This window comes from Rhinoderma darwinii, chromosome 3 (assembly GCF_050947455.1).
Source record: "Rhinoderma darwinii isolate aRhiDar2 chromosome 3, aRhiDar2.hap1, whole genome shotgun sequence".
In the NCBI taxonomy this organism is placed as follows: domain Eukaryota; kingdom Metazoa; phylum Chordata; class Amphibia; order Anura; family Rhinodermatidae; genus Rhinoderma; species Rhinoderma darwinii.
This window is the reverse complement of record NC_134689.1, coordinates 130376688-130400188: the sequence shown is the minus strand read 5'-3', so window position 1 is coordinate 130400188 and position 23501 is coordinate 130376688. Positions and strand designations below refer to the sequence as shown.

Below are 23501 nucleotides of genomic sequence, written 5' to 3'. Positions count from 1 at the left end.
AAGCCCCACCACATCACCAGTCCCCCTCTCACCCTATAACTGTTCTGTCAGTGTGAGCTAATCACACTGCGCAGCATGTATTCCCGCCCGTCTGCTCCTGCATCCTGCTGATCTGCCCTAGGAGGCTTGGTGTGATTAGGTGTACTTGGGTGGGAACTTGGATGTGTGGCACAAAAAAAATAACTTGGCACATGGTGTCCCCTTTTTTCCATTCATTAAAAAGTTGTGGGTAATGACTAAGGGGGTCACACTTAGGCCTTATTCACACAAACGTGTGCATTTTGCGCGCGCAGAAAATGCAGCGTTTTGCACATGTTGCACTTCCGTGTGTCATCCATGTTGGCTGCGTGATTTTCACGCATATGCAATGCTTATGACACGCAGTTTTGAATTTTAGAAAAAGAAATGAAGGAAGCGCTTTTATTTTTTCCTTTATTTCTTTATCTACGGTTGCGCGAATCACGGAAGTGCTTCCGTGTGCCGTGCGCGATTATTACGCACCGATTTACTTCAATGGGTGCGTGATGCACGAAAAACGGCCAAGTATAGGACATGTCGTTTGTTTTACGCAGCACACATACGCTACGTGAAAATCATGGACTGTCTGAATGGCCCCATTCACTAACATAGGGCCGTGCGATGCACGTGATTTTCACGCGTTTATCACGGACGTAAAACACGTCCGTGTGAATAAGGCCTTAGTGGCTACATCATGCCCACAAAATAATTGTACCACTATTACTGATTGCGTGCAATATCTACAGAGAAAAGTCAAAGTATGGATGAAGTGGTCATGACGCTGTGGGCCAAATATAGAAGATTAGGAAGGTGAATGACTACAATGAGAAAATATATGTCACCTGTGAGTCGTTGGCTGTACTTGTTGTGTACACTGCCGGACTGATCAGTGCTGTAATCTCCTGTATGTTCTGTAGCGCTGAATTTAAAGTAAGTAATATCCAGGGACAGTGTCTTTTAAGACCCCAGCCACCCTCTGATAACTTACACATCATTCCCCCCCTGGTCCGGTCACAACTCTGTACCAAGTAGATATCAAGACTCAAATTAGTATAGTAGATCTCCACCTCGCTAGGTTGCCTACCCTTGGTCTACTCTACACTAAACACAATTGTATCCAATTCTCAGCTGGGAGCAGGACTAGGTATGTTACTTTTTTTTCCAGCCTCTGGCTATAAGCAAGGATTTAATTCACGGACTGTAACCAAATATAACAAAAAATGTTGAAGAATTGAAATAAGGGATTTAAAAGTTGTATATCTTGATTTATACAGCGATTAAACTTATTTATGTAAAACCCCTTGGGCTACACTCCTTTCTTTCCCTTTAGTTGTAGAAGATGACAAAGCATGTAAATAAAACACTGCTTTACCGCTATAAGTAAATTAATTTCTTGTTTTGTTCAGTCAGAAGTATGAAGATGCTGAACACACTTCTCTTGTCCCAATCAGTTCTACTTTAACAATTTCGGCTGCCAGGGTTTTTTTTTTTTAGACATTTTGCACCTCTGGCAGTCAGGACAAATTTTCCCACTTGACATGTAAAAATAAAACCTAATTTAAAGAATAGCAAAATATACTAAACCTACTCAAATACCTACCGGTATATATTTTATGAAAGTAGACACTGGACATCTTCAAGCAATTATGTGTAATTATTCATTAAGAAAAAAAAAAGCATTAGGATTTTATATTTCTGGCTAAAAAAAGTGTTACCCAAGAATGTGCAGAGTTGATATATACCACTAATAACTAAGTTTACATGCACATATCTTCAGAAAAGTCACCAGAATTGAAAAGACCAAAAATCTGATTTCAAGCTGAAAGTTTAAAAATGAACCTAAAAAATACAGGTATTACACAATTTGAAAAGTGAGTGCACCCCCAAACCCTAATATTTCCTGACAGCATTCAACCGGATTGCGGTGGTCTTAACGTGCAGCTGGCACCCTCCCAATTTTCTGACACAATATTTTTATGATGCATTACAACATACATTTGCACCTAAAACTCACATACAAGCAGAGGTTTACACACAAAAGCAATGTGAAAATAGACAATGGTGTGCAAACACACACGCACCACATGTCTACAGCAACAAGAGGTTGTGCTCTCAAAAACGCTGAAAAACTGGCTATGTAATATTTGTGTCCATCTACAAATGTGTTAAAAATATATACTGCACTTGGCAAACAGCTACTATGCTACCAAAATCTACAATTTCAGAGAGCACAGCATCAGGTATATAAAATTACAGCTTAAAGGGGTTTTCCCACGAGGGACATTTCTGACATATCCACAGGATATGTCATAAATGTCAGATAGATGTGGGTCCCACACCTATCTCTAGAACCGGGCCCCTAAACCCTGTTCTACCTCTGTGTGTGTGTCGGCTGATTTCCGACCATGAAGGCGAAAACAGCCTAGCTCGCTGAGCTACGCTGTTTTCGTAAGCACCATATAACTGAATGGTAGTTACGCAGGTTTGCATCAGTGATAAGCAAAAATTCCATGAAAATTCAACGTTGTGACTAAAATGCACATCCAATTAGACCCCTTTAGCAGCTTAACCCCTTAGTGACCACTAATACGCCTTTTCACGTCGGTCACTAATGGGCTTTAGGCTAGGCTGACGCCTTTTCACGTCAGCCTAATCTAAGTCCTGCACGGGTCTCCCGTGCAGGCAGGAGCCGGGGCTCTGCTGTCTGATGACAGCTGAGCTCCTGCTCCAACGCCCGCGATCGAAGTTTACTTCGATTGCGGCCGTTTAACCCGTTAAATGCCGTCGTCAATAGCGACCGCGGCATTTAACTTTGTTTACAGAGGGAGTGCGCTCCCTCTGTCACCCATCGGCGGCCCGCGAATGAAATCGCGGGTCTCCGATGGGGTGTCATGGCAGCCGGGGGCCTGATAAAAGCCCCCAGGTCTGCCCTGGACATATTCCTGTTAGGACGCGCCGGAGGCACGTCCTAACAGATTGCCTGTCAGATTTACACTGACAGGCAATAATTCTTTTGTATGCTATGTATACCAAAGCATTATAGCAGCAATCTAAAGATCGCACAGTGAAGTCCTCTAGTGGGACTAAAAAAATAAGTAAGTAATGTGAATTTAAAATGATTAATAAAATTACAGTAAAAAAATAATTATTTTTTTTCCCCATAAAAAGTGGTTTTATTTAGTAAAAGTGTAAAACAATAAATAAAAGTACACATATATATAAATCGCGGGTCTCCGATGGGGTGTCATGGCAGCCGGGGGCCTGATAAAAGCCCCCAGGTCTGCCCTGGACATATTCCTGTTAGGACGCGCCGGAGGCACGTCCTAACAGATTGCCTGTCAGATTTACACTGACAGGCAATAATGCTCTGGTATACGAAGTATACCAGAGCATTATAGCAGCGATCGGAACATCGCACAGTAAAGTCCCCTAGTGGGACTAATAAAATCAGTCATCAAAGTGAAAGATTATTAATAAAAAGTACAGTAAAAAAATAAATAAAACCATTTTTTTCCATAAAAAGTGGTTTTATTTAGTAAAAGTGTAAAAAAAAAAAAAAGTACACATATATGGTATCGCCGCGACCGTAATGACTCCATTAATAAAGTTAATATGTAATTTAAACCGCAAAAAAAAAAACGCAAAAAACCATGGTGAAATTGCAATTTTTTTCCATTGCCCCCCAAAAAAGTCATAATAAAAATGAATCAATAAGTCCCACACACCCCAAAACAGTACCAATCAAAACTACGTCTTGTCCCGCAGAAAACAAGCCCAAAAAATCACTACATTGATGGAAAAATAAAAAAATTACGGCTCTTGGAAAGCGACGATGCAAAAGCAAATAATTTTAGTTCAAAAGTGTTTTTATTGTGCAAAAGTCGTAAAACATAAAAAAACCTCTACATATGTGGTATCGCCGTAATCGTACCAACCCATAGAATAAAGGTAACATGTTAATTACGTCGCACAGTGAACGGCGTCAATTTAAAAACGCATAGAACAATGGCGTAATTTCAGTTTTTTTTTATAATCCCCCCCAAAAAGGTTAATAAAAGTTAATATAAAAATTATATGTACCCAAAAATGGTGCTATTAAAAAGTATAATCCCGCAAAAAACAAGTCCTCATACAGCTATGTAGACTAAAAAATAAGAACGTTATAGCTCTTTGAATGCGACTATAGAAAAACGAATAAAATAGCTTGGTCATTAGGGCCTAAAATAGGCTGGTCACTAAGGGGTTAAAGGGGTTTTCCGGGCAGGGACCGGTTTTTCATACGGATGACCTATCTACAGGATAGGCCATTAGTATTTAATCGGTGGGGGTTCAACATCAGGAGCCCGCACGGATAAGCTGTTTCGGCTGCCTCCGCGAACCGGGAGTTATGCAGTGTTCAGTGTTGGAAGCAGAGGTCTCCATACACTGCATAGTCGCCGTGCTGCAGAACCGCAACTCTGCTCCTATTAACTTGAATAGGAGCAAAGTTGCAGCTCGGCCGCTATACTGTGACCGGAGTCATCTGCTTCTGGCACGGACTTCCGGTGCCGGGTATCAGAACCCCACTGATCATATACTAATGACTAGGGGAATTGCTAGGGTCTTAAATGATCAGGGGCACAGAGAAATATATTTAGGATTAGATATAGGGCCCAGCTGGCCGACATTGTGGCTGCAGCGCTGGACCTAGGAAAGGTAAGAATAATAATTGTTTTGCTTTGTGTTACTAATATTTTTGTGCGTCTTTTTTTACAGGTTCGATTACATCAGATTCAAGGACGGCTTTTTATTTTTCCAATAAAATATTTTTTTATGTCCTTCTGCAGAAGCTAACACTAACCACCATTACTACCCCGATACCCACCACCACCAGGGGTGCCGGGAACAGCTGGGTACAACCCAGTACACGATCACCTGTAGTGATGGTCGGTCAATTGTCAGCCACAGGCTGGTATAATTAGACTGGGAAAGGCCAAAAACAGTGGCCTTCCCAACCTGGTAGTGCTAGCCTGCTGCTGCTGCTATGTTGTATCTGGTCTTTTCCAATTATTTATTTAAACAATAAATACATTTTGGGGAAAAAAAAAAAAAAACACAATTATGTGGGTCCCCCCAATTTTCATAACAAGCCAGATACAATACAGCAGCAGGCTAGCATTACCAGAGTGGGAAGGGCCATGGTTTTTGGCCTTTCCCAATATAATACCAGCCTGCAGCCACCCCAATACACGACCATCACTACAGATGGTCGGGAACTGGATCGTAGTCGGCTCTTCCCAGTACCCCTGGTGGCGGTGGGTATCGGGGTAATAACGGGTGTTAGTGTTAGCCTCTGCACCGGCTAACACTAAGCCTTAGTAATGGACGCTGTCAATCAGCCAGCAGCCATTAGTAAAGCGATTGTATTTTTTTTAAACTTTATTACTAAGAAATAGATGAAATATTTTATTGAGATAAAAAAAAAAAAACACACAACCCTCATTAAAGAGGCTCTGTCACCAGATGATCAAATCCCTATCTCCTATTACATGTGATCGGCGCTGCAATGTAGATAACAGTAACATTTTTTGTTTTTTTTAAACGTTAATTTTTGGCCAAGTTATGATCAATTTTATATATATGCAAAAGAGGTTTGAAATGGACAACTGGGCGTGTTTTTTTTCGTATGTCCAACTGGGCGTGTATTGTGTTTTTAACTGGGCGTGTTTACTTGTTTTACGAACTGGGCGTTGTGAATAGAAGTGTATGATGCTGACGAATCAGTGACCAGTCATGCACTCCTCTCCATTCATTTACACAGCAGCATCACGTTCTTACTAGAACGATGTGCAGCCACATACACAAGTGTCCTGATAATGAATACACATGAACTCCAGCCTGGACGTCATGTGTATTCAGAATCCTGACACTTCTGAATCTTTTCTGTGAGATTTCCAGCAAGGGAAACGAAATCTCGTTTACCTCGCGAGATTACGCGTGGCTTGCTGGAATCTCACAGAAAAGATTCAGAAGTGTCAGGATTCTGAATACACATGATGTCCAGGCTGGAGGTCATGTGTATTCATTATCAGGACACGTGTATGTGGCTGCACATCGTTCTAGTAAGAACGTGATGCTGCTGTGTAAATGAATGGAGAGGAGTGCATGAAGCTGACTGGTCACTGATTCGTCAGCATCATACACTTCTATTCACAACACCCAGTTAGTAAAACAAGTAAACACGCCCAGCTAAAAACACAATACACGCCCTGTTGGACATACGAAAAAAAAAACACGCCCAGTTGTCCATTTCAAAGCTCATTTGGATATATAAAATTGCTCATAACTTGGCCAAAAATGAAAGTTTTTAAAAAAAAACAAAAAACTTTACTGTTATCTACATTGCAGCGCCGATCACATGCAATAGGAGATAGGGATTTGAGAATCTGGTGACAGAGCCTCTTTAACCATTTTATTGAAAATTAAAAAAAAGCCGACATTGAAGTAGTCCTTGAATCCGACGTAGTCCAACTACCGAACCTGTAAAAAAAAAACATTGTAACACTTGTGGTAGGCTTAGATACAGGGCCCATCAGACATGGGCCCTGTATCTAAGAATACCACGAGATAGGCTTAGATAGAGGGTCCATGTTTGACACGGTCCGTTAGACCCTTTATCTAAGCTTAGATACAGGAGCACAGCAGACAGTAATCTTATACTGTATGAGATTAGTCTCCTAGGCCCCTGTATCTAAGCCCAACGTGGAAGGCTTAGATACAGGGTCCATGTGTGATACTGTCTGTTAGGCCCTGTATCTAAGCCTACCACAAGGCAGGCTTAGATACAGGACCCCAGCAGACTGTAAAGTTACACTTACCTACTCTTTGGCTCTGGGTGCAGCGGTTGTCCAGACACCATCTAGCGTCGTTACATTATCCGTGACGCACAGCGAGAAGACGTCAGGACTTACGCTGCGCTCGGGAAGGAAGATGGGTATGTGTCGTTACTATAGTAACAGGGTCTCGTGTATTTTTTTTACATAGGTCCCAGTTAGTATAGTAACTTTTATAGATGTGGTACGGGAGGCCGCAGATTGGTCGCCATTGCGACCCGAATGTGGGGCACCGGGCCAAAGATCCGGGGATTGGGCCCCAAAGGACCAGTGCTAGCAACACCCCTGCTAATGACCTATCCTGTGGAGAGGTCATCTGTGGAAGTGGTCCGTACCCGGACAACCCCTTTAAAAACAGGTATGGACAGTATAGGGACAGTGACTTTTTATTGGTTTGTGTGTGGTGAAAGTGATTGGTGTGACCTATTTGACAGCGCAATCTGAATTCTGGCAAACATCTGGTTAGTGGAGTGAATCAACGGCTTAATTAGGCGCAGGGGGTTAATTAGATCAGCTACTCATTCCCTTTCATATATAAGAGTTCAATGGTGACGGATATTGTGCAAATGGTTTCAGTGTGTCTTAGTTGTGGAAGGGTTCTGTGGTTTTGATGGAATCAATACCGTAGTCGACTGCGCTATTCATAAGGTCAAAACGACGGAACCCTTGCACAACCGAGACAAAATGAAGCCATTTGCACCGGATCCATCCCTATTTATTTTAATGGTGACGCAAATGGAAACCTATGGTTTCCGTTTTAGTCAGGGTTCCATTCTGATGGAAAGCTCAGACGGAACGCCTGAACGGAGCCCTGACACAGATGTGAACGAAGCCTAAATATACCTCCCTTAGTGGAATTCTTTGATTTTTTTTTTTTTAGAAGTTAAAAAACACACACAAACGTATTGAAAAAAAAAAAAATAGCCATCTTTCGTTTGCCTACATTTTTGGACCTCTTTCTGATGAGAATTCGCAGTGAAACACCAATATAATTCGCTTTTCCGCCACGGATGGGACCAACGGACATTTGAGAAAATAATCCAACACATCTTCTTGTCGATGGAGATTCAAAGCTCCCTGTAGGATATCACAGAATCAATAATTAAGATTGTACAAACCAAAACAAAGACTATGTAGGTAGCAATGAAATGGGAAAGTAGAAGAAAGACCAGATGTGGAAACATTTTAAAAAAAAACACATTTAATTCTAATAAATGTATTCATGATAGCAGAAAAGAGCACTTGTAATTAATTTTACCTTCTTCATAAAAAAAAAAAAAAAAAAAGGATAACTGTTAAAAAAATAAAAAAAAATTAAAAAACTTTGTTTAAAACCCTCAATCTACAACACCGATTGCAAAACATTGTCAAGTAGGCATGTTTTTGTAATACAGCATCTAATTTTGTGGGTTCAATAATACCCACTTAACTGCTCTCCAGACTGAGATGTATGAAAAGTCCTTTGACTAGCCGGGAGCCATCACTATGATCACTTAACTAAACCCCTGTTCCATGGCTGGGCTCACACACTGAGTTTGGTGAGAATTTTAGGTGTATATTCCTAAAATATAACTTAAAGTGCAGCTAAATGTTCGACAAACTTCTGACATGTCATAGTGACATGCCAGAAGTTTGTATTGGTGGGGGTGCGAGCACGGAGACCCCCACCAATCGCTAGAACGAAGCAGCTGGATGGAGCACTCGTGTGAGCACTCCGCTGCTTCGTTTCTGTTCGGCTTTTTCCGGAAAGCCGATGTATCGGTGTACGGGCTCATAGACTTTATATTGAGTCCGTACACCGATACATTTATTTCCGGAAAAAGCCGAACATACACGAAGCAGATGAGCGCTTACACGAGGGCTTCAGCTGCTTCGTTCTAGCATTTGGTGGGGGTCTCCGTGCTCGGACCACCACCAATCCAAACTTCTGACATGTCACTATGACATGTCAGAAGTTTGTCGAACGTTTAGCTACACTTTAAATTCTATGCAAGTGAGTGGGGTCATTCCATCATGATGCAGAAAAAACGAGAACAGATTTTTAGGGCATTGTGTGAAAATTCAAAATCAGCAGCATGCCATGCCCCTTAGGCTGCAGCTACATGGAGACTTTGTAGTGCCCCTCCAATTTTAAAGGCTATGCAAACCTTTGAAAGTGATATATATATATATATATACACACACACACACACACACAGAATTTGATCAAAATGTGCGCGATTTAGTAGTAATGCATATTTAATTACATTTAGCGGCTTAGGTGACATTGGTGTTCACAGAGTGCGGTCGCCATTTTATGTGTGCTGTACAAATTTGCAGTCATAGGCGTTCTTGCACCTGTATACAAGTTTTGTTTCATTTTGTTGGAATGTGCTGATCAAACTTTTGTGTTTATGTGATCCATATATGTGGGGTTAGTGACTGCCTCCATTTTTGATCTTGCACTCCTCCCATTCTGCCCTGGGTGATTTTAATTAGTTTACTGCTGGTTCCTACCATCCCCAGGTATATATGTAGGCTTAGTCCCAGTTCTGGGTGTATGTGCAGAGCAGGTTCCCACCTATAGAGGACGCCTTGTCGTGGCAGGTGGGCAAACACAATTTGATCAAAATGTGCACCAAGAACCTCACTATTTTAAGTAGATTTAGCAGTAATGCATATTTATTTATATTTAGTGGCTTAGGTGACATTGGAGTTCGTAGTGTGCGGTTACCATTTTCTTGTGTGCTGTGTATATTATATATATATATATATATATATATATATATATATATATATCAATATCAATCAGTGTTATTAGTGCAACTTTCAAATTAGCTTTTATTAAAAATTCGACATTTGTTTTACGTTTTGAGATACAGCTGCTCTGTATCCTGTACACAGGGCAGCTGTATCGTTCGCCATTACCTGAATACATCAGTCCCGCAGACCTGACGGATACGGCATTTAGCGAACAAGACCGCTGCTCTGTATACAGGATACATAGCAGCTGTATCTCAAAAAGTTAAAATAATTTTTAATAAAAACTAATATAAAAGTTGCACCAAACACACGGATTTTTATTTTATTTTTTTTTAATAATAAAAAGGTCAATCACTTTCAAAGGTTTACATAGGCTTTAACTATCAAGCTCGATCTGCAGTCTAACAGAATACTTTGAGTTGCACACACAATGTGTTCGGAGCAGAACAGATGCTTTTCATGTCGATCAGTTTCTCTGTTGACTTGAATGGTAAAAACAATGAATACTCATGTTGCCATCCCACGGAAATGGGATATGTTTCTCTGCTTTATTCAGTTATATTCTCTTCTTTTTTTTTCACGAAAACGTAAAAAAAAAAAAGTTCGGTTGAAAAAAAACCTGTGTGTTACAGGACATCTGCCAGAACTTTAATAAATAGTGCAACATTGCTCACATTAAGAGACTTCAAATGCAGTGCTCAGTTACGACAAAAAAACCTGTATCACGACATTTGTAAAATGGAACTAAGAAATCTGTATAATTCACAACTGCAGAAGGACAGCTTCCTGAGTCGCAGCACCGTACCTGGATATGGCCCCCTTCATATTCATAAGGATAGCGGCAATCAATGATGTAGAACTTCTCCACAAGACTGTTCAATTCTCTGTTAATTAAGGCTGCCATCTAGTGTCAAAACAATGAACATCGTTTAATGTATTTCCTTCACTTTCAGCAACAAAAAGTGTAAAAAATAACAAAACTTATAGCGAAGCATGTTTCAGTAATTGACCCTCAGGGTATGTGCACACGATGAGAGGCTTTTACGTCTGAAAAGAGACTGTTTTCAGGAGAAAACAGCTGCGTCGTTTCAGATGTAAATGCTCCTCCTCGCATTTTGCGAGGCGTCTTTGACATTTGTAATCTTGAGCTGCTCTTCATTGACTTCAATGAAGAACGGCTCAAATTACGTTGCAAAGAAGTGTCCTGCACTTCTTTGCCGAGGCAGTCATTTTACGCGTCGTCGTTTGACAGATGTCAAACGACAACGCGTAAATGACAGGTCGTCGGCACAGTACGTCGGCAAACCCATTCAAATGAATGGGCAGATGTTTGCCGACGTATTGTAGCCCTATTTTCAGGCGTAAATCGAGGCATAATACGCCTCGTTTACATCTGAAAATAGGTCGTGTGAACCAAGCCTCAGTAGTGTGTACTGAAAAAAGAATGCAGGTGTAAGGCCCTGTCAGTTTTTTTTGACTAGTTTTTAGGATGCGGAAACCGCGTCAAAAGCCGCACCAAAAAAATAAAAATAAATCAATGGGAGGCGGAGACGGGAGAGAGCAGAGTCATCATGCCATTTCCATCTCTGACCCCATTGACATAAACAGAAGGGAGAGAATGTGGTTTTCGCAGAGTTTTTTTTTTTGCCAGTGGCGCTCAATGGCCACAGCCGAAATACACCCAAATAAACACAGCAAAGAGTGCAGGCAAGTCAAAATCCGCAAATTTTTCTGCCTGCAAAAAAAGCTGAACAGGACCTAACTTAGGATCAGTTTAAGATTAGATGAAATATATTTTGTAAAATAGCATTTACAGGTGAATATACACTTGGTAGTTTATCTCCTTCGACGACGAGTGAATGTACAGATTCTCTACCACAAACATATGCATTTCATTATATAAAAAAAACTATACTCACAGTCTCAGCTGAAACGTAGCGGAGATCCTGATGACGTCCGGTCACAGTAGGCAAAGCATAAACCTGCGGAAACGTGACGTACAATGAAAGCGAATACATACAGAATTCATTTGTTGGTTAGCAAATTCTGTAACAGAATTTCAGAAAACACTGCACGCTTCTGCTACAGATGGACAGTAGAGATGGGAAGCCTACTGTATCCCTTTATACCAGTGATGAGAACAATTCGACCTAGCTCCTCCGTGAATGCAGGGGTGTATGACAGCCACGAATACCCCTTATTGAAACGATACGCATGTTCTGCTACTGCCCGTTTTAAGCCAGCCGTTCATGGTACAATTTATCACTGACAACATGCTGATGTTCTTTATATTGTAACACTGGTAGGTAAGGGGTGTGCGCAGATTTCATTTGAGAGGATACTAATTTTATTGCTGCTAATATTGTGTGTGTACTTTGCTGCACAAGTATTTCTAGCACCATAACTAATAAAATAATACAAAGCCAATATTAAGGGCTCATTCAGAAGAACGTGAAATCACGCGCAGTACACGGACCCATTCATATCAATGGGGCTGTTCACACATGCAGGAGTTTTCACGCAGCGCATGTCCGTTGCGTAAAACTCACTGCATGTCCTACATTGGTGCGTTTTTGACGCAACTATCGCCCATTGACGTCAATGGGTGCGTGAAAATCACAAACAGCACACGGATGCACATCTGTGTGCGGTGCGTGATTTACGCATGAATTCATTTGAAAAATAAAAAACTACGTGCTTTGCAAGCGCCCCTCACGCAGCACACTGATGCATATTGGACCAGATTCACGCGCGCTTTTCACACGCGTGAATCTGATACACGTGAATGCAGCCTAAATCATTTTTGTGATTTAGAAGGATTTCTTTTCTTCTTTACCAGTATGAGAAAAGTCTAGCCAACAAGTGACATTTTGTGCAGGTCAGCGTTTCACTATTCGATTGAAACAGAACTTATTTTAACAGTGGAATTAACTTTTAAAGAAATAAGGGCACGCTTTCTGCTGTAGTCAGTTTGATTTTAGTGTACATGATCTCACTTTTGTGAAGTCACCAATTAACTGTCTGTGACTGTAATCCTCATCCAAAGCCTTCGTAATATCCACATCACATAGAGAAAGTGTCTTCTTTAGAGAGGTGCCCTAAAAAAATAATAAAATAAAAAAAAGTTAAATAAGTCACACAAGCAATATTATAACATTCTGCAGTCAACATTAGATTAGAAACAAATATCGCTGTATATTGGAAGAACATGACAATTTAATGAACAGAAAGGCAGGAAGTTGTAGAAAAAGAAAGATCAGAAAAAAGGGGTTAATTTTCCTTGATTTACTGTAGGATAACCAATGCCTAGAAATTGAGGGCAGAAGTTAAAGGCAAAATTCACTTTATGTACGAGCACAATGGCGTGTGTGTTTCCAATGCCGTGTGCATGTACATGGGTCCAGGGGCAAGTCCTGTGTATAGAGAATAGTTCTACCATACACAATAAAATGATATGATAGAATATATATTACACACACTGATTTTTGGAAATATATACAGAGTTCAGGATTTCCAGATTTCCTTACCCATCTTCTTGTTTGACTATTCTGATCCGCTTCAGCCTGGAGGGGGCTGCAAGCACTGCGTCTCTTTTTCACCCTAACCGGAGTTTCATTATCTTGCGGTCGCACGGTTCTTTTGAGCACAGGACGGTCTAGTTTCTCTGGCATAGATGGTGATCTGTAAAGGCGACTTCGGTTCAAAGACACCTGCACAAGGAAGGAATTAGGCTCAACCTTTTATCCAAACAAGACAGATTTAACCGCACACTAGTAATACAAGTCAAAATAGGGCTTGGCAATTTAAAAACGACAGAAAAAAACCCGAAATTCAGTGCAGATAACGGAGGTCATCTTGCGCATTTAGGTCAGATTAATCCTATAGTAGAGCAGGGTAGGTCAGTTCCCTGCTCTACTATTCACTCTATAATGATAGCCGCTCACTGCTCAGGGCAGACAGGCATGACGACATCAATGCCTCGCGCCTGTCTGTGCTGAGCGTGAGCGGCTCAGCCAAAAAGTTAGAGTGCGCTGCCATTCTCCCATATAATACAGTTTCAGGCAGCTTATTGGTCCACAGAGTCCTCAATGCCCACCCCATTTATTTCTTGCCAAGCCTTAATGCCCGCCCCAATGGTGTATATACACACAGATGATGGGGTCCCTGTATATAACCCCAATCATCCCTGTATATTACCCCCATCAAGGCTGTATACATGGATGATGAGTTATATACAGGAATGATGGGGGTTATATACAGGGACCCCACCATCACTGTATATACCAGTAAGCCATCATCCCCATATATAACACCCATCAGTGAATATACCATTGGGGCGGGCATTGTCCGCTCGCCGTGGCGCATGGGCATTGAGGCTAAACAAAAAGTAAATAGGGTGGGCATTGTGGAATCTGTGGACCAATAGGAAGCCTGAAACGCCGGTATATGCCAGAAGTGCAGCAGGGCCTGAAAATATGCGCAGAGCTACATGGGGATGCACGATGCATCGAAACTTCGATACGGTTTCGATACTCTGCATCCCCAAACGGTTCGATACCGTTATTTCATGTATTTCATGTTCTGTCCTCAGTGCCTGAACCGCCGCTCATTAGTGCAGCGCCGGCCGCATCTCCTCAGGCTGACCGCGCACACACTTCCTGTCAGGAGCGGGCCAATGACAGTATTACACAGCCGCAGCCCCGCTGGTGGAGATCAGAGAAACCTCTTATCTCCGCCGTTATTCCTGTGAATGCTGCGATCACAGCTGACTGCAGCATTCAGGGGAAAATGAGAAGGAGGATGGATCGCGTCACAGGGAATCCCTGTGATGCGATTGAGGGACATACCATATATGGGCAGACAGCCCAGGGTCCATTGAAGGACCCCAGGGCTGTCCTACCATATTTCCTGTTGGGACATACCTAAGTATGCCCTAACAACTGCTTGTGTACGATCATTACACAGGCTAATGTACTGTAATATAGATATATGCCTGTGTACTATCAGTATATAGATATATGCCAGTACATTAAAGTGTAAAAAATAAAGTAAAAACAAAGTACTATTAAATAAAAAAAATAAAAAAAATACACATACACCTTTTTTACAAAAAACATTAAAATAAGTCTCAACACAAAATATACACATTCAGTATTGGCGCGGCCGTAATAACTTTCACAACAATTCTTTTGCATCATTTATGATGTGTACGCTGTAATAAAAAAACAAACAAAAAAAACTGCTTTCTTTCACTTATTGTGGGGCACAAGGTGTGATGAATTTAAGCTCAATGTGCCTCACATTAATAGTAATTAACCCCATCATGTACTTTACACATTAACCCATTATGACTGAGAAACAGGATAGGTTTAATTACTATTAATGTGAGGCACATGGAGGTTAAATTCATCATCACACCACGCGCCTCACATCAGAAAATGGAAGAACTTTTTATTTTATTTTTTATTACTGTTGGAAAAGTATCGAATAGGTATCGAAAATCGTAATACTACACGAAATATCGGTATCGAAGCCCAAAATCTGGTATCGTGACATCCCTAGAGCTACACGGACTGGAGGAGCAGTATCTTCTCCACTCGTTGTTGGAATGGGTTAGGCGAGTATTTATTTTATTATTTTTATTGCCCATTATACGGTGTGGGGGCAGTAATAGGAGCATTACACTGTGTGAGGGGCAGTGTCAGGGGGTATATTATATACTGTACTATACAGCAGGCTTAGGGGATCCATATTAATTAAATGGCATGGAATGCAAATAGGGGTGCGGCTTAAAAATTGTTTGAACGTGTAACTTCGATTACGATTAATAAATCGTGATTTTGATTTAGGTCATAATCGCCCAGCCCCAATACAAAATATAATTTGCATTTCATACCCAATACATAGCGAGAAGAAAATCATGTTTTACTTACGTTACTGACATCAACATCCTGATTCAGGAAAGGTCCTGATAGCAAAACCGCCATTGATGAAGATAAATTAGCAGCTGCTGTGGAGGTATTCTTGAAAAATAAAAAATGAAATGCTGATTAGTATGAAAAAGGAACCATAAAAATGAAACAAGATTATAGACTTACAAAACAGAATAGGTAACGTACAATCCGTTTGAAGCTACTTGCACTTTTGCCAGATGTGTAGTATTGACTTGTATTGAACAGGGGGGTATGAAATAGGCAGAACTAAATGCTATTTTTATTATTTTGCAGAATTTATATTTGAGTGTAACATGCATATAATAGAGATTAGTACATAATCATGGTGACAGACAGCAGCCAAGTGTCACAAAGTAACTGTAATAACTTTAGGGGTGTTATTCAGAAAAGTCACCTGAATGGTTAGGTACGCTTTTAAAAAAGTAAGGGACCGTGTGTACATGAGAAAAAACAAAACACTATTTCTGGTCATTGTATAACTTGTATACTGCATTTTTTAACAGCTTTCCCCTCTGCAGTCTATATTTAATCCTTAGTGGTCTCTGAGCTAGTGGGTCAAACCTAACTGCTATCATGTCTTCTATACACTGCATACATAAAGAGAATTCTGCTCTCCTATATATATCTATGACATATATAGACGCAGCAGCAACATGGACGAGATTATACAGCAGTAATGAGCAGTGCAGCTGAAAATCTAGCACTGGGGTGATAAACACTTACCAGGAAGCTGCAGCACATCTGCCTGTGTCATTCTCACCCTGCCCATAGAAGTCTGTAGAGGGGGGGGGAGCAGGGAGCTCTCTCCTGTTCCTCCATAGAATTCTGTGGGCAGGCAGTGAAGAGACACAACCCCACTTGCTGCAGCCCATCAATTCTGCTTTATAGCTAGGGACAGATTTTTCACAACAAAGAGGGGGGGGGGGAGACGACAGCAGAATACAGGCAAAGAAAATGTGCATAGATAAAAAAAAAAAATTCGGTAAGTAAATGACAAGGTTTATATATAGAAAGCATACTACTAGATTAGTATAAAGTTATTTGAAAAGTTAGTGTCCATTTAAGCTTGCTGTGGAGTATATATCCTTCCATATCTAAGGCAGCTTTTTAGACTGGCAAAAAAGCACCCGTATTACGCCAAATACTTATTTGTAGAAGGAACTACTTAAAAACAGGGAAAGTGCTCTACTTCAGGACACAGTTCTCAATGATGTCAGCACATTAAGTGTATGATCGCACAGGGCAGATTTGCTGCGGATTGTCTATCCAGATTTCTGGACAGAAAAAACGCAGCTTATTACATTTGCAGCAAAGTGGATGAGATTTTAACCAGTTGCGGACCACTCAGACTATAAACATCCGGGCGGTTTACATTTAACTTTGCAAGGGCGTTCCAGAACATCCTTCAGATTAAGCATGTTTGTCGCTCCCCAGCGACATTTAGCTTCATGATACAACTATCTAGAAAGACAGCTGATTTCACAGAGATTCACCCAGAAAACAACCAGCGTGGTCTACGGGCATGTGACCGTTGTGACAGCCTGTCACAACGATCACAGAAACGTTAGTAAATAACAAAACTCTTCCATTAGTTGTATCTTTGCCCTCTCCTGGCCGACAGAGAGGGACAATAATAACGTAATGTAAAACAAACACTTTTTTTCAATAAACATATTTTTCTATCTATCTATCTCCTATCTACCTTTATATCTCATCAGATCTATCTATCTTATATATTGATATATAGTACAGTTTTAGGCCTCATACACACGACCGTATTTTTTCCCACCCGTAAACACTGGCGTAAATACGGGTCCGGTGTCACACGTATTCGACCCGTCTTGCACCAGTATTTACGGACCCATGCCCGTAAATACGGGTCCGGTATCACCCGTATTCAACCCGTATTTACGGGCACGTTTTCGATGCAAAATTGCACTGCACTAATCGGCAGCCCCTTCTCTCCATCAGTGCAGGATAGAGAGAAGGGGCAGCCCTGTCCGAGGTAAAAGTAAAATTCATACTTACCCGGCCGTTGCCTTGGTGAAGCGTCCCTCTCTTGACATCCACCCCGACCTCCCTGGATGACGCGGCAGTCCATGTGACCGCTGCAGCCAGTGATTGGCTGCAGCGGTCACATGGGCTGAAACGTCATCCAGGGGTGTCGGGCCGGATGTCGAGAGGGACGCGACACCAAGGCAACGGTCGGGAGACCAGACTGGAGGAAGCAGGAAGTTCTCGGTAAGTATGAATGTCTTTTTTTTTACATTGAGATACGGACCTTATGTCGGCCGAATTTCCGGGACTGAACACAATTCGTAACTATGTAATGCTAGAAGTCCCTGCATGTATCTACACCTGCATGGCAGCTGTCAATTGAGTGTCTTGTTCTGACTGAGGACACACTGGAGGAAAGAGACTGATCCTGATTGATGACCCCAATAGGGGTCCCTTGGATGGAACCTGACGGGGAGCTGGACTTGTTCCTGGCACTTCCCTTAGGTGATCTACTATGAGAGGTGGACGGGGTATTATCCAAGGGAGAAGTGGGGGGGTGGGGGGGGTTGAGTATGGGCATTAGGTTCAGATGCTACTTGGGAAGGCAAAGGCTCCCATGATGACAAGCATAACAACTGGGGTTTCTGCACGTGGCGCAATCCAAATGAATTCCAAAAGCTGTGCTTTAAGAAGCCAGATCCGTGGCAACCCCTTTATGCATGGCAGAGATTACACACAAAGATTGAGCTATCCACTATCATTTAAATTGGTGAAAGTAAAATCACAAAAACTGAAGGATTGACATTACACGATATACCAACTACTTGAATTATAGAGGTAGGATATACAAGTTGCATAGTAATAAAAATATGTTACTTTACATTACAATATTTTTAACCCTGGACTGGCTTCGTATTTCATAGAATAAAGCCTACACTTCGGATTCTCACCACAGCCTCCTCTTCATCATCCATGGCAAAAAATTCAGAGAACCCATCATGGTGTCCTTTGTCCTCATCTACACATGTTGCAGCAGTATTTATCGGTGAACCTAAGACTTGTAGCTCATTGTCATCCTGTGTAGAGAGGTCCACCTGCAGATATAAAAACGGGATATGGTCTTAATATTGGGTATTCAGAACAAACAAACAGAATCACCCCATCAGGGCTATGAACTATGCTGGTGTTGATTTCACTAAGGCAGAACTCTTTTTTTCCTTCCAGGTGTGGACAATTATATGGTCTTCAAATGTTGGTGGTCCAACGGTTTTATAAAAGTCATCTTTTCTCCCCTACCCACTCCAAGATCCTTTTATTCGAGGACTTAGGGGCAACATTGGATGCATTTAACAGTAATTTATTTCACTATATACAACTGAAGAACTGTGTTTCTTCCATTTTTAGCAATAAAAGTGTCAAACTGTCAGTTCGAGAGGATCTGTGAGACATGCTCCAATTCTAAGGAATTTATATATACACACTACAAATGGCTACTTAGCCACCCCTCACCTCCCACTGATTCATATAACAGTAAATGGCACCAAGATCTTGGAACCATTATTGAATTAGCACCTTGGTTTTCCATCTGGGAGGTGCTTTCACACTGCTCCATAAATACATAGACTATAGAGTCAGAATACAAAGTAATAATGCGGTGGTATTGGTTTCCCAGCCAGATCACTTATGCAATCCCCAGCAAACCTGTTTTCGTGGATTCTCGTCTATTGTGGACATTTATCACACAATGTGGTGGATCGATCTTAAACTTACGAGATTTCGGAACCGAGCCTTTGGCTTAATTCAGCGTTTGTCATAATCATATGTAAAAATCACAAATTAGCTCTACTACATCTTAAACCAACAAAACATACTAATTCTCAATTCAAAGTTATTCTCTTATATCCTATCGGCTGCGAAAATAATTAAAGTTCACTCTTGGAAGAAGCAAACAGTCACATTTAGGGATGTTAAATTACAAGTAGACCACATGTTCATTAATGAAAAATGTACTAGCATACTGCCTGATAGAAATGCAACGTTTGAGAAACTGTGGCGTCCCTGGATTAGTTACGCCGATCTACATTTCTGCTTCCTTAACTACAGAACTGTAATAATCTCAGACGCCGCCTTCTCCCTACACTTTCCATCTCTTAACCTGCCCCCCCTTTAAAGAGACTCTGTCACCAGATTATAACTTGACTATCTCCTACATAATCTGATTGGCGCTGTAATGTAGATAACAGCAGTGGTTTTTATTTTGAAAAACGATCATTTTTTAGCAAGTTATGAGCTAATTTAGATTTATGCTAATGAGTTTCTCAATGGACAACTGGGCGTGTTTTTACTTTTTACCAACTGGGCGTTGTACAGAGGAGTGTATGAGGCTGACCAATCAGGGACCAATCAGCGTTATACACTTCTCATTGTTCCAGCCCAGCATGATCCACAGCACAATGTGATTGTGCAGTGAAAGAAGCTGGGCTGGAACAATGACAAGTGTATGACGCTGATTGGTCACTGATAAAGGAAATCTATCAGATTGTAAGGGTATGTTCACACAATTAACCCAAAAAAAGTCTGAAAATACAGAGCTGTTTTCAAGGGAAAACAGCTCCTGATTTTCAGACTATTTTTTAACAACTCGCGTTTTTTACGGACGTTTTTGGAGCTTTTTTTCTATAGAGTCTATGAAAAACTGCTCCAAAAACGTCCCAAGAAGTGACCTGCACTTGTTTTTCACAGCCGTTTTTCAAAACGGCCACGTAAAAAAAAAAACAGCCCGTCGGAACAGAACGCCGTTTTTTTAAATCAATGGGCAGATGTTTGGAGAGGCAGGGACTCCTAGCGTCGTACATAACTATGATGCTAGGAGCCCGGCTCCCTGCAGTGTGTTCAGTCCGGGACTTGCGGCCGAAATACGTTCCGCCCTTTACGGACCGAACATGCTAGTGTGAATCCAGCCTTACAGCCTTCTCCCATTCACTTCAAATGGAAGAAAGCTGTAATACTGTGAACCACTGCTACAAGTATGTCGGTGATTCACAATATGAGCAGATAAGGAATGAACGGGAAGCAGTGCTTGTACGAAAACTGTGGCCCCTTCAAAAACAGCTGATCGGCGGGGGTTCCGGGAATCTGACGACTGATCAGATATTGATGGCCATTAATTCATAGGGACTGGATAACCCCTTTAACTTAAGGAAGCAAACAGATGTCCTAACAAAAACAAGCCATCGGATACTCGTGCATACCAAACTCCCAGTCAACCAATATGGATGCACTTCCTGTTGTCTGTCTCCAGGAAGTGCTACGTAGCTACTGCAACAAAAAAACTAAAAAAATGCAGATATCTATTAAAGTAAAAGAACAAAAAAAATGTGTCATTCTCTCAACTCTGGCTACTGTTTCAACTTTTGATTTTCTAATACATGGTTTTGTTTGGAAATGCTCTTTAATGATATTCTCTTGCACAGCAAATCACATCTCATTCCAAAAACTGGCATCAGTCATCAGGTGCGGTCAGCAACAGCTTGGTCAAAGAGTGGATTGCAGGGTGCATCTCTGTAAAGCAGCGGCTTCAAAAACTGCAGAAGTACCCTATCTGACTCCTGACATGGTATAGTCATTCCATATAAAAAAATATTTTTAAATTAATATGTCAATATAGTATACAAAGCAGGGTATTAAAACAGTATTCAGCTTATTCAAAAAAATATTTATGTTGCTCTGTTACAATGCAACTTTAAAGAGGCTCTGTCACCACATTATAAGTGGCCTATCTCCTACATAAGAAGATCGGCGCTATAATGTAGGTGACAGCAGTACTTTTTTTTTTTTAGAAAAACGATCTATTGTCACCACATTAGGAGCGATTTTAGCTTTATGCTAATTAGCTTCATAATGCCCAAGTGGGCGTGTTTTTACTTTAGACCAAGTGGGCGTTGTACAGAGGAGTGTATGACGCTGACCAATCAGTGTCATGCACTTCTCTCCATTCATTTAGACAGCGCATAGTGACACTGCGTAAAAATACGCCCACTTGGGCATTAAGAAGCTAATTAGCATAAAGTTAAAATCGCTCCTAATGTGGTGAAAATAGATAGTTTTATTAAATAAAAAGTATTACTGTCGGGGGCGTGGCCAGCTACTGATGTGAGAGGACGTGTGTGGCGATAGCTCCGGGCTGGCATCCTGCATTATATCCTCCTGACGGTACTGTAATCCGTGAAAGTTGCCAAAATTCCTTACCAGCTACGTCGGAAGGGAAGGACATCTTCCAAAAAAAAGATGAGCCCACCTAAAGCGATGAATGCGGCGGAAAAACTGAAATCCTATGCCCGCGTGGTAATCCAAGATGGCGCCGGCGAGTGTTCTGCTGGGCAGGCCGCGGCAATGGCAGGGACATCCACATCAGCTCCCTCTGAACGGGATGCGGGACTCACGTTGCAGGAGGCATCGGATAAGCTCCTGACAGCCATCCTTGAGACACGTACGACACTCACGGCGAAGATAGATGAGGTGAGAGTGGACGTGGGCCTATTGAGGCAGGACCTGCAAAATGTGCGGGAAAGAGTGACGGAGACAGAGGGCAGGATTTCGGCCTTGGAAGATCTCACTGCTAATATGCCGGCGGCTATACAGGATCTGCACCGTAAAGTGGATTTGTGGCGCCAGAAAGCCGACGATCTGGAAAATAGATCGCGCCGTAATAATCTCCGCATTGTGGGGCTGCCGGAGAGGGCAGAGGGGCAGAGATCGGGAGAGTTTGTGGAAAAATGGCTGAAGGAAATCTTTCCGGATGCACCATTCTCGCTGGCGTATGCGGTAGAAAGGGCGCACAGGGTCCCGGCACGATTACCACCTCCGGGTGCTCCCCCAAGACCTCTGCTTGCTCGGATGCTGAACTGTAAAGATCGGGATACGGTGCTGATGGAAGCGCGGAAGGCCGGAGGGATTCGATTTGGAAATGCTTCTGTGTCCATATATCCGGATTTTTCTCCTGATTTGCAGAGACAGAGGGCATCCTATGTCCCTATCAAGCGCCGACTACGAGACTTGCAGATTCCTTATTCGATGGCATATCCGGCTAGATTGCGGGTTGTGGATGGAGACAGAGCCATATTTTTTACGAATCCAAATGAGGCGGAAGAATGGATTACGAGAAAGCATAGGCAATCTCCCCGAAGATGAGTGCTGTGGCTGTGCAGGATGGAAGTTATGTCTGACATATGGAACTCATGGATACCCCATATTGCTTATAGTACAGACGTTCCAGCTGAAAGTATCCTTCTAAGATAATGATGTGATGATGTACTATATTATCTGCAAATTGTTATGGGGGGCATGAGGCCCATGTTATAAGGTTGGCAGTTCAAGCCCCATAGTAACATCCGTATATGTTCTAATTGGAAGATATGGGGGACTGATATTATACGTCAGGTATTAAGAATGTGTCTATAAGTACCTGGGGATGCTGGCTCGGGGGGGCGCTACACTCATACAGATAGTGTATTTGCGGCAGAAACACGCTAGCCGTAGAAACTACCCCCTAGAGTATAGGCTACAAAGGTTAGCTCCTGTTGAGCAATGTTTGTTTATGGAAATGTTATGGAGGATATTGAGTCAACTCACATAGCTACAGAACAAGGCTTTGATATTGCACACATACGAGACATGGAGGGGAATGCATACGGGAATGGGATAATTGTTACTCAGGGGTTGGTTGATAGAATCAAGGACAATGGGGCTTCAATGAGTGTTAACAACATGAAATGGCAGGATTACGGTTAATGTCCTGGAATGTCCGGGGAATGGGATCTGCTGAAAAGAGGCATATGATATTTGCTGCTGTTCGGGGACAACGTCCACATATAACGTGTCTACAGGAAACACACATGACACCGGACACTGTGGCGCA

At 41.8% G+C, this 23501-nt stretch overlaps 1 protein-coding gene across 4 annotated transcripts in view; it reads right to left on the bottom strand.

Moving 5' to 3' along the window:
* The window catches only part of CDC25C (cell division cycle 25C), an 84360-nt gene that overhangs the window by 4455 nt on the left and 56404 nt on the right, over nt 1-23501 (bottom strand). For all 4 annotated transcript variants that reach the window (XM_075856741.1, XM_075856742.1, XM_075856740.1 and 1 more), the window contains 7 exons: nt 18535-18678; nt 15566-15655; nt 13160-13342; nt 12629-12730; nt 11552-11614; nt 10438-10536; nt 7834-7967 (listed from right to left, as the gene is read on the bottom strand). In XM_075856741.1, coding sequence (XP_075712856.1) covers nt 7834-7967; nt 10438-10536; nt 11552-11614; nt 12629-12730; nt 13160-13342; nt 15566-15655; nt 18535-18678 — 815 coding nt within the window. The remainder of the gene's footprint in view (nt 1-7833; nt 7968-10437; nt 10537-11551; nt 11615-12628; nt 12731-13159; nt 13343-15565; nt 15656-18534; nt 18679-23501) is intronic.